Genomic DNA, 12,312 nt, shown 5'->3' with positions numbered 1-12,312 from the left:
AGCGGCAGCAGGAGGGGGAGGGAGGCCCCAGAAGCGGCAGCGGCCAATCAGGAGGAGGCCTTTCTGCGCTGACTGAGGCGGCTCTCCGCTCGCGCTGCCGAGTCTGGCTGGCGGACGGGAAGGGGGCGGCGGCGGCGGCGGCGGGAGGCTGTCTGGCGGGGCGCGCGCCAGCAGGGGGAGGGCTCCGGCACGGCGCGAGAGGCTCCTGCTCGTCTGCGGGGAGCCGAGGCGGCGGGACTGGACGGGACAATGGCGGCCTCTCCTCAGAGTCGGCGGCGGTTGCGCGGCCCCCGCGCGAGCCTCTCCAGCTGGGCGACTTGGACGGCGACGGCGCTGCTGCTCTTCCTCCTCCTCCCTCAGGCGGCGACGGGTGAGAGCCGCGTCTCGCGTGTCTAACGGGCCGGGCTGGAGGAGCCGCGTCCCGCCGCCTCCTCCTCCGCCCGTCGCCCTATCAGCAACATGGCGCTGCTGCTGGGGCCGCCCAGGGAAGAAGCCGCTGGGGATGGAGTCGGGCGGGAGGCACCGGGCGCTTCATTGTTACGAGCGGCCGCCCTGGAGACTCCACGAGGGCGGCTTCTGCTGCCACCCGGGCCTGCCGTGGGGGGCGTCCCCTGCGGGCCTCCCCCTCGGCCTTGGTCCCCCAGCAGGCTTCGCTGCGGCCACGATCCTTCCCTTCATTCGGTGTCCTGCCCAGACCTTCCTCGCCAGCAAGATGCGTCGAAGGGCACAAGCCTACCCAGGTCTACTCAGAAGTAAGCCCCATTTTGTTCAGTGGGGCTTACTCTCGGGAAAAGTGTGGTTAGGATTGCATCCTAAGGCTGCAGTCCTGTCCAGCCTTTCCCGAGAGTAAGCTCCACTGAAGACAATGGGACTTACTTCTGAGAAGGCAAGCTTTGGATTGTGCCCTAAGTTACCGTAGTACACAGTACTGTGCATCCTTTGTGTGTGCCTGTGTGTAGTCTTGTGAACACAAGTGTGTGCGTCACGGAGGGACACACAAACACACCCTGGCTTTTGTAGACTGTCTCCTCGCTAAGGCTTTCTTCTCCCCAGCCTAGGGGAGGCAGGCACTTCCCTGTTTGTAAGCTCTTCGCCCACCCCTTCCCCCAGCTCCGTAGAGCAGATGCTGCCCTTCAAAGCGCAGATGCATCTCCTGTCTAAGGGGGGGGGCGTTGATTTTCTTCGCAATGGAGGGTCAGTGGCCTCCTGCTGATCTTCAGCAGGCTGTGGTCACTGTGGTGCCAAGCACCAACAAGCCCTGTATGTTCCTTTTAGTAGCTAGTGTCAATTTGCCTGGCAGTGGTGATATTTGAAATATTCACATTGTTTTCTCCCGAAGCTTTTAGTAATTGCTAACTTTGATTACAACCAAAGCAGAAGAAAATCGGTATTTGTGCTCTGTGGGGAAGCTTGCAAGATACTACTTGGTATCTTCTCCTTGGGCTGTAATATGAAGAACACTTACTTGGAAGAAAGTTTTTAAGTTAAATCTACATCAGTTTGACGGTTAAGGTTAGAAACACATTAAAACTGGCAATTGCATGGTAATTTGTAAAGTGAAATTTCCAAAGGAATATTTAGCATCAGGTGGATTTCAAAATTGTTTGCCTCTTGCTATAATTGTGTGTGTGTGTGTGTGTGTGTGTGTAAAAAGACAGATCTTCCTGAATTGTCATTATTTTTGTATGCAGTTCACAGAAATCAACCATAGAAACCTGAGGTTCTTGTCCTTTATTGTGAAGTATGTAACAAAAACCATAGATCCAGCACTTTGTGGCACTACTGTGACATGCAAACAGAAATCTGAAAATGTGGATACTTAAAATTTTTTACAGATAGAATGTTATAACGACTATCTGATTACATCTCATTTATGTCCAAAAATTACAGTGTAAATATACTGGATCCAGTATATCATGGCACTGTAATGGTGCAAAAGCATCCAAATGCACCAGATTATCACAGTTTGCGCCTAGACCTCAAATTTTTATTGCAGATAGCACTGATCCATTGGCCTGTGGAACAAAATTGTAGATACCGTGTATAAATCCTAATGATTTTTTGATGGAAAAATATGTCCGAAATCCACTGTCTAATTGTAGCTCAAATCTGTGACCAGAATTTCTGGCATGAAAATACATTCTGCCTAATACATTGTGTCATCACAGTAATGCAAAACTATAGGTTTCAGGTGCAGGTGGATCCTTATCTGTTTTACAGGCAGAGGCCCCAAATCATCAGAGGCCCGTACTCATATGCCCATAGACTGCATTGTAAACATGTGGCATCCAGGACCTCATGGCATTGCTATGGTTTAAAAATCAAGATCTCTGTTGCAGCTCTCCCCTAATCAAGTTTACTTCTGTGTCCACAAACTGCACCATAGCAATGGTTTATTCAGATGTTTGTCACTGTTGTGTAACAAAAACCACTGATTTATATTTTGGCCCCTCCTGGTTCTTTCATGGAGACGCTAAAAGTCTGTTGCCTAACTGCAGCTTGCATCCATGCCCATGAACTACATAATAAAAATCATGCATTGTGCTTTGCATGATACACAAATCTGGATCCTGATTATTTTTATATGCAAATATCCTTAGGGCGCAATCCTAACCAACTTTCCAGCACCAAGGTAAGGTCAATGTAGGTCAGAGGTAAGGGAACAAACAAACCCTTATCTTGAGGAGGCTTTTGTGATTGCCACCCAACTGCAGGATGCAGCACATGCCCTTTTCGAAGTTAAGTCAGTGCTGGAAAGTTGGTTAGGATTTGGTCCGGGCAGCCCAATCCTGTGCTCACGTGGCTGCGGCTACACTGAAAACGTGCCTTATGGCACATTTGCGACTGTGTGCCAGCGGTAAGCCAGCGCGTCAAGCCCAGGTTTGGGCCCAATCATTTAATCATAGTGCACATGCATGGTGATTGAGTGAATTAAACAATCATGAATCTAATGCTGTGTAGTGATGCAAAAACGTGTAGCTGAGGCACAAATTGTCACATGGGGGATCCTTCTTAAAGGAAGGACTGGGCCACAATTGACTTTCCTTGCTAGGTGGAGCAGCCACATTTCTAGGTGGCGCTGTGGCTGGAGCAGTCAACTTGGGTGTCAGATTGGCTCTGACAGGAGATGCTCTGTGGCATTCTACCTTGCCAAACCTCATGTCACACCAATCACAGCAGCTGCTGCTCCATTACCACCTCCTCTTCCCACTCCCACAGTCTTGAAAAAAAGCAGAAGTTTATTAAGAAGATGAGTAGGGCTCCTGTCTAGGCCTCTAGGCCAGTGTTTCTCAAACTGTGGGACCCACTAGGTGGGTTGTGAACCAATTTCAGGTGGGTCCCCATTCATTTCAAAATTTATTTTTAATTTATTAGACTTGATGATACCATAGCATGTGACTGCATTTGGGGAAATTTTACAGACCTGTACTTTTAACAGACTACTGTGTATATGCTTTTAACAATGATAGTAAATAGGACTTACTCCTGGGTAAGTGTAGGTAGGATTGCAGCCTAGGATTGTTAAAAATTTCCCTGCCCAATGATGTCACTTCCAGTCATGACATAACTTCTGGTGGGTCCCAACAAGATTCTTTTTCTAAAAAGTGGGTCCCAATGCTAAATGTGTGAAAACCACTGCTCTAGGCCACCACTTTTAATCTATCTTACTCATTTTCTCTTCCACTTCTTCCTCTAACTCAGCTATTTTCAAGCATTGGGCCATGGCATGTTGGTGTGCCACTGATGGTCCACAGATGTACCATGGGATTTTGGGAAGGGTAATTTATAAGTAGAGCAATTGGGGGATTTGAGCCCCTTACTAGCAGCATGGTGTACCTTGTCAACGGTCAAAAAACTGATGATGTGCCTTGACAATTTTAGTGCCTTGTCAGTGTGCTGTGAGATGAAAAAGGTTGGAAATCGCTGCTCTAACTCTTCTAAATTACAGGAACAGGAGGAGTAGAAAGGTGGCAGTGGAAGGGTGAAGTGTTGGGGCATAGTATGTGCACTGAGCCAGGCACCATTGCTTGTGGCACAGCACAGGCTGGAGAAGTTATAACTGAACTGGCTGCTTAAGTCATGGCAGTGGACCTGGGCTGGACCAATTACATGAATGGGTAATCAGTGAGTTCCTTAGAACCTACACAAACTTGTGTAATGTTGTGTAAATAAAGCAAATGGTGCAGCTCTGGGGGGCTTGAAGTTGTAGCCTGAATGTTGGGTGCCTAGTTAATTAGAGTGCACACAGCCTTTCTCTTCTTCTCTTGGGTTCTTTTCTCCTCCTCCCACCATTTCTTGAGGGTGAAAAGGAAGTACAGGTCAGCCTACGGCATCCTTGGGGGTTCCATTCCTAGAACCTGTGGATGCCAAAAACCATAGATAGTCAAATCCATTTTAAAAATAGTGTCCCTTTAAATCGTGGTTTTAAAACTGCTTTTCTTAACATTGTAGAGTGGCAGGCAGGCAGTCTCCTGCAATTAGAATGGCTATTTTCGGGTTGCACCAGGGCAAGCAACCATCTCCCTTGGCACTGGTGCAGTGAAGAATGCAACAGTGATTAAATGCTTCCACATTGCATTCTGGGGCAACCAAGGGCCACGGGAAGGAGTCGCAACCTGTTCTAGTCACCGGAGATTGCTTGCCTGCCACTCTACAGTGGTAAGAAGAGCACTTTTTAAACCGTGATTTAGAGGGACACTTATTTAAATTTAAAGAATCAGCAGGACCCTTCTTGTTCATGGTGGCAATCCTCGGTTAGTCAGATCCACAGATGGAAAAAACGCGAATGAAAAGAGCCAACTTTCAGTTTTCCATCCCTGGAAAGAGACTAGTTACAGTTGACTGCTCTTTCTGCCTACATCAAGGTTATTTGGGGAAGAGGGGGTTATCTGGCAATATACATATGTGCATACTTGCAGGGAGGTATCTGCATCAGTGTGGAGCAGAGGTGTGGTGTGGGGAAGCTATTCTTACAGGTGTATTATTTTCATCCTTTACCTTCCTTAAATGCTCATAAGGGAAAAAAAATCCACTTTCTTAGCCAATATGACTGTGAATACAGCAGGAAGCTCTAAAGCACTGGTTCCCAACTCCTGGTCTGGGGACCTCAGGTGATCTGCAAGGTCTCAGGGGGGTGGGGAAACACTTCTGTTCACTTCCAGTGACTCTGAGCAAACAGTTCCCCATGGACGACCAGAGAGGGCGGAGAACTGCAGCTGGCAGCAAAAGCAGTAAACCACAAATCTTCTCTATTAACAATAAATCTCTAATCTTTTCTAATTACAGGCAGCCCACATTCTCCACAGGTTTGGTACCCATGGATGTCTTCTTCTGTGAGTTCCCAAACCCATGGTGCAGGCCAACTTGGAGCCTCCAGAGGTGACAGGAGCTATGCTCTCCCCTCCAGAGGCTCTTCTGAAGCCCACGGAGGCCATGTGCCTGAGGCCTCTGCCAGCTTCAGAAGAGCCTCTGGACTGGCCAGAGTTTAGCTCCAAACAGGTTCAGGGGAGCAAAAACTGCAGGTTTCAAATACCTGCAGTTTTCCTTATCCACGGGGGTTTCAGAAATGGAACCCCCTTGGATAATGAGGGTTGCCTGTATTACAAATTTAAAATATATTTTGTGGGGGTGTATTTTGTGGGGGTGGGGGGGTTGCATGTGGTCTATGACAATTCCAATTTTTGCTTCAGTGGTTCACAGTCTCCTAAAGGTTGGGAACCACTGCTCTAAAGAGTGATGTGTAACTTAAGGTAGATTTCTTTTTCAAAGAACTCTTTTAAGTTACCTGTTTTTAAAGGTATTATCCTGCTCTACTCACTACCATAATGGCAGGGTGCGTGTTTACAAGATCGCAGCATGAACATGATTATGATAATGAGAAATCCATCCTGAGCCAGGGGAAATATTGAGTGAGCAAATCTGGAGGGTGGAGTTTGGAGCACTACTGTACTTTTCAAAGGAGCTCCAAGTGCCATGGATTTTCTTTTTCAAAACTAGAATTGTTCCTATTTTTAAAACAAATGTTTCTATGTTTCTTCAAACATTCAAATGTTAATGTTTCTTCTTTAAATAGAGACGGTTGTGTCACAAATTAAAAAGCCAATTTTCCCCGCTTTAAATATACCGCTTTAATATACCCCGCTATATACCCCGCTATAAATATACCCCGCTATAAACCGCTTTAAATAGAGACGGTTGTGTCACAAATTAAAAAGCCAATTTTCCCTGCATTGAACAAAGCTGTGTGCTAGGAAAGCATACACCTACTGCATACACTGTGGCTATAACCCTGAGTAGGTGTCATATCTCAGTGATATGGAGCACTGAATGGAAACACATGCTTTCCATTCAGAAGATTCCCAGTTGAATCCTTGGCCTCTCCAGGTAGGACTAGGAAAAAACTCTGTCTGAAATTGTGGAGTGCTGCTTCTAATCAATGTGGATAGTACTCATCAAAATAGGCAAATGATCTGTCATCATAAAGGCAGTTTCCTATGTTTAGCTATGTATCTTTCTCTTTTGCAAACACAAACCCTGAAGTGTTTAATCATAGTTTGTGTTCGTGTCTACTCACTGCATAATAATGGGTCCTTCACTTTATGTCCCTGCAGTGTGTCAAAACTCGATGTTTGGTGCATAGATTTCTCATAACGGTGAGATGCAGACTCAAAATGTATCATTTTAGTAGAATTTTATACTCATGGTCTATCTCCTCAGCATGAAAACTATGGATCCAGTATGTATTTTGAAATTTTTAGTGATGTACAACAGACTACTCATGGCATAGACCAGGGGTGTCCAAACTTTTTGGCAGGAGGGCCACATCATCTCTCTGACACTGTGTTGGGGGCTGGGGAAAAAATAATTAATTTACATGTCAAATTTGAATAAATTTACATAAATGAGTATATTAGAGATGGAACTTATATGAATGAATGAAGGTCTTGCAATAACTCAAGGCCTGTAAAAGGCCTTGCCCAAAGCAAAACTGGCCTTTCCTTCTCTGCCGCTGCTGCATCACAGATGTAAACAGCAAGCAGTGGAGGGAGCCCTTGTCCCACAGCTCACACAAGAGGTTGGCCATCATGCTGAGAGCAGTTGTGTCAGGCCAGCGTGGGCTCCAACAAGTCTCCGGAGGGCAAGAGGCTTATTGGAGACTGGGGCCCCCTGCGGGCCGGATTGGGAGTCCTTGAGGGCCGCAAGTGGCCCCAGGGCCGGGGTTTGGGTACCCCTGGCATAGACCCTCAAGTATTTGCATTGTTGTTTTAATGTTTACGTCTTACACCCATTATTTTCACGCATTCTAGTTTTATTTTGTTGCTCTCAGCTTCATTATTTTGGGCTACTGCGGTGTGCTGTGAGAACTTGCATCAAGGGTTCAGCATCCCACTGATCCTCATTTTTTCATTCAGACCTTATAGTATTTGTTTATAGTTTGCTGAACCTGTACCTTCAAAGAACTTGATCTATGCATTGAGCCTTGTATTTCTCTCCAGTTACTATATTGGAGATAGTACTTTTGGATCTGTGTTTTTTGCATTCTGTCAATATGCAAGTTTTATGCAAGATCATACAAAACCCACTTTTAGACTATAGTGTCTTAAGTCTTAGACTTAAAGTGCCATGGGAGCAGCCAGAAGAACTATTGTATCTACTCACATATAAGTCAAAAAATTTAAGCCTAAAAATCAACCCGTAAAAGCTTGGTCGCAGTATTAATGGGTTAACACCCATTTCTTACCCCAGTTACATTTGTGCAACATTTTAAAAGTTGTGTGTTTGCAACAGTTTCAAGGAACCTTCAAACACACAACTAAGGTCAAAAAGGTGTAATCATAAGTACATTTTCATTCATTAAGTTTTTAAATTCTAGTCTTCATTTAACACAGATGCACTATTACAAACTAGCACTTAGCATCCATAGTGGTGGCACTATGGGTGTTAAGTGCCAATTTGTAATAGTGTGTGTACCTTATGATGTCACTTTTTACTACTCTTCAGTAAATTCAACTGTAGAGTTCTTAGGTAACAATTACTGGTAACTCATTTGATGTATGAGAATGGCAACCAGCTTTTCCAGGATCTGGCCTCGTGTAAAATCAGACAAAATTATCTAATTCAAAAAATTTCATAAATCCTTTCACTAATCTACAGGTCATAGCAAATTCCATGATTTTTGGACTCAAAACTTGATCTATAGGCGAGATTGACTTATATGCGAGTATATATGGTAGATGATGACGTTTTCAGAGCAGTTCTCTGTGAGGTTATGAGTTGAAATTTGGCAGTGGCTTTGGGGTGCTTCCATGCAAAAAATCACAAGGATGCATATAAGCTCTGAGTCTTACTACTTTGGAAGCAATCCACAAATGGTTGTAAATTATTGAGGAGAGGACAACTTCGTTGTCTAGATTAGCAATTTTCAATCACTGTGCCACGGCACGTTGGTGTGCTGTGAATGGTTTGCAGATGTGCTGCAGGAGTTCGGGATAAGGTCATATATATTAGCCTTCTAGGGGATGTGGGGGAAGCCACTGGGGGATGTGGGCCCCTGGCTGGCAGTGTGGTGTGCCTTGTCAATTGTCAAAAAACTGATGGTGTGTCTTGAAAATTTTAGTATCTTTCTAGTGTGCCATCCATGAGTTGAAAAAAGTTGAAAACCGCTGGTCTAGATACAATATAGACAATGTGGAGTGAAAAGTGAACTTTGTTTACTTCCTGAAATATTGGTTTGGTGACTGTAGTTCCATCCTACAGAATATTATTATTCCACCTTTGAGGGATCCCTTCCAAACATAAAGTAAGAATTTTTATGATTACCAATATTATTTGCTGTGATAAAGGAATTCTCTGTCACATCTTGTTTTTCTTTTGCTTCTCTTCTGTCTCGTCTTTTGCCCAAAACAAAAGTTTCTTTCTGATAAGACTCCCACAGAATGAAACTGAGTAACATTCAGGGAGTTGTATCCAAACTGAGGAACATTCAGGAAGTTGTATTCTGGTTGTGCGCCATTCAAATCAGTGAGACAAGTTAGTTGTGACTAATTTAAATCCCATTGGTTTCAGTGGTGCTTAGTCTGTCTTCAGACACTACCCAAGGAATTTGTCCTTTTGTGGGAGGAGGAGGAGCCAACAGTGGACAAACAGACATGTCTCCAGGAGCTCCTGTGAGATAGTTTGTTTTCCCCCAATACTGCAGGTCTGAAGAGGACCTGAAGATCTTCGTCAGGAGAGACAAGATTTTCTTTGGTGCAAGGTATCTGGCTAGATTAAAAGCCCGACGGGGGGGAGGGGCTTTCTTCTCAGAAAAACCTAACCGTTTGAGACAGTAATAAGGGAGGTGCAGTGATCTGCAATTAAGCTGCTGGCTCCGTGCTAAGATATCATATGAAGGAAAAAAGTGTGAACTGTAAAGTTTATGTTGAAATTCAAGGTAAGTACGTGTCAATGTTGTCCCCGGTTCTGATTGACTGATTGAGTGATGAAAAGCACTGGATACATGGGAGGTGTTAATGAGAACTTTATAAGGATGTTGAAAGTGCTTTTTATTTTGTAATGGAATAAATCGGTGGTGGACTATAATTATAATTACAACTTGGCGTGTGGACTAAAATCCAGAATTATTTTTGGACATTAACTCTCATTAAACTTGAAAGAGTTTTGGGTTTTTTTGAGACTGTTTTTTTTACTTGTCTCTCTCCATTAACCACATTGAACTGTTATCTGCAAGAGGTATGTAAGGTATGCAAGGAATTTCTGGCTGATAGAGCAGTGCTGTGGTGCAAGCAAGGAGAATAATACGCAGTGGACATCTTGTGGATTAGAGAGAAATTGCACTATGGATCCTGTTCCAAATTTTTGGATTCAGATGATGTTTACAAATATGGAAAGATTGCTTGAGATGGAATGACAGAAGCTGAGTTAGTCTTTGCAGTTTCAAGCCAGTTTAAAGACTCTCTCTCAACAGATAAATGTGTGCAAGGAGCAATTGGAAGACGTGAAGAAACAAATAGAAGATAAACAAAGGAATGAGAAAACAGAAAAGATGATGGTGAGGGATGAAATCACCATCAGAAGAGTGGATACAGAAATTAGAAGAGTGGAAAATCAACAGGATCTAGAGGGGATGTTGATGAAGATCAAGATAGAGAAGATGGACAGAGCAATATGGGTGCACAAAATACAAAATTTGTTGGAACAAGAAGAAGAAAACATATCCCAGTTAATTGGAAGAATGAACATACCTTATACAAGAAAGTGTGAACCTATTGGATTCTGTTATAGAGATAAATAATTAAAGATATTACAGGAGAAAAAATGGAAAGAAAAAGAAACCTGAGGGTTAAAGTAAATGGAGGATTTTATTTAGTTAATAACTGGTTTAAATCTACTTAAAAACAAATACATAAGAAATTGATACATATGAATTAGAAAGAATTAGAAAAAATAGCTGGAAAATGTTAGCATGTGGATGAATTGTTTTATAGGTGGTTACTATGTTAAAGGAAAAAAAGTAATCAGATTGGAGAATTAGATTGGAAAATGGTAAGGAACATACTACAAGAGATTGCTGGTTTTATTATAGTTTGGAAATTACATTATTATTTGATATTAATGAGTAATTGAATTAGTTGAGATGATAGAAAGTGAATATTTAGAAAATATATTATCGGGAATTAGGAATTTATTATATTTGATATAAGAAATATATAAATCAGTAGAAGAGTTAGAAGTAGATGGAAGAATTGTTTTATACATTATATTTCGGTAATTAGATTATTTTGTTTTAATATTAATGAGTAATTGAAGTAAGTCCATGTTAGAAAGTGAAAATTTAGAAAATATAGTATAGGGCATTAGGGAAATTTAGTATATATTATATGGATACATATATATAAATGGATAAATTAATAAGAGGTAGAAGTAGATGAGTAGTAGATTAGGAGATATAGTATGATTAATGAGTAATGGAATGTGGTACTTAGCACTCCTAAATTATATGTTTGTATGTCTGTGTTTGTCAATTAAAAATAATTTTTTTTAAAAAAAGAAATTTGTCCTTTTGCGGATCACCTTCATAAAAGAACAGTGGACTTATGGCATTGCTTCTGCCCTTACCTGCACAAATATCAGAACCTTGAGAAGGGCAGAAGAGAGGGGAAAACTACACGCTACAGTGATAAACATGCTAAGGCTTTCACAGCTGGAATCCATACTGAACTAAACAGTTTTTCGGGCTAGGTACCATGGTCTAGCTTTTGTCTAATAAGCCTAAACCAATCCTAAAAGGGGGCCCCCTAAAAACAACAACTAAAACTCAACCTAAAAAGCTAAAACTAAAACCAAGCTAAAAGCTCCGAAAACTAAAAACCAAAGGCACTTGAAGCTAAAATAAATAAGGATTAAAACTGAACATGAAATAAAATTAGAGATTAAAAGCTAAAAAGATTGGAATAAGAAGCTAAAAACCTGTGAGGAAGCTCACCAAAACTGTGAGCAAAACATCAGGTTTTTTAGGTTTGGCATGTCCCAAATTCTGCTCAGATGCAAGGACAATCTCTGTTCCTGAGCTCCAGACTAGAAGCTGAAGATCACAATGCACTTTGGCAAAAGGTTGCGGGAGAGGACTACCAGAAACCACACATTTATTGTTGGTTGGTGAGGGAAACAAGAATGCGAATTGTCCCCATGTGGAGTCATTCCACACCTGTTGTGGCATGTTTGTCACCTACTGTGACAAAAGAGAAATAAAATTATTCATATCCAATCTGACCTGTGGACTGCTAGTTTGAAAACAATTTGGGGTTTTAGAGAGTCAGTCTTCTCTGCTGATATGAAGGGTGTGCATAGGTGTAAGTACAACATGAATGTTTTGCAAGGTTGACCCATGTCCATTCTGGTTAGTGAGAGCCCATAGGAGAAACTGGCTTTTGCTTCCTAGATCTATGACACTGTCATTCAAAGTGACCTACACATCATATAATTTTGACTCCATCATGATTTGGTTTGTACTCTACTTGCAAAACAGCTACAATATGGATGTAACTCAGTTCTGCTCAAAAGTAAATTTCAATGAGAAGGTGGTTGTTTTAATGAGAAGCTGGGATTCTTATCCTTGACATGGCAGTGTGTGTATCATTTTTGACATCCGATAGATTTTGACTTTTCATTTTGTTATCAAGATGTGCTGAAAACTCTGACTCACAAAGGTGTGGAATTGGAGCGCTCATCTCACTTTATCAGACAAGAATAGACTTGTGTTGAGGAACACCAGAATTTCCCAGGTCTCCTCTTCATGTGGCATCATTTCCT

The 12,312-nt window shown here is 42.5% G+C and overlaps 1 protein-coding gene across 1 annotated transcript in view; it reads left to right on the top strand.

The window, feature by feature from the left end:
• Nucleotides 1-224: 224 nt before the first annotated feature.
• TGFBR1 (transforming growth factor beta receptor 1) overlaps nucleotides 225-12,312 on the top strand; it is a 36,253-nt gene continuing 24,165 nt past the window's right edge. Inside the window, exon 1 of the mRNA XM_066627162.1 lies at nucleotides 225-370. Within this exon, the coding sequence (XP_066483259.1) occupies nucleotides 250-370 (121 nt within the window). The 5' untranslated portion in view covers nucleotides 225-249. The remainder of the gene's footprint in view (nucleotides 371-12,312) is intronic.

This window comes from Tiliqua scincoides, chromosome 5 (assembly GCF_035046505.1).
Source record: "Tiliqua scincoides isolate rTilSci1 chromosome 5, rTilSci1.hap2, whole genome shotgun sequence".
Classification (NCBI taxonomy): domain Eukaryota; kingdom Metazoa; phylum Chordata; class Lepidosauria; order Squamata; family Scincidae; genus Tiliqua; species Tiliqua scincoides.
This window is presented reverse-complemented; position numbering and strand designations above follow the sequence as displayed.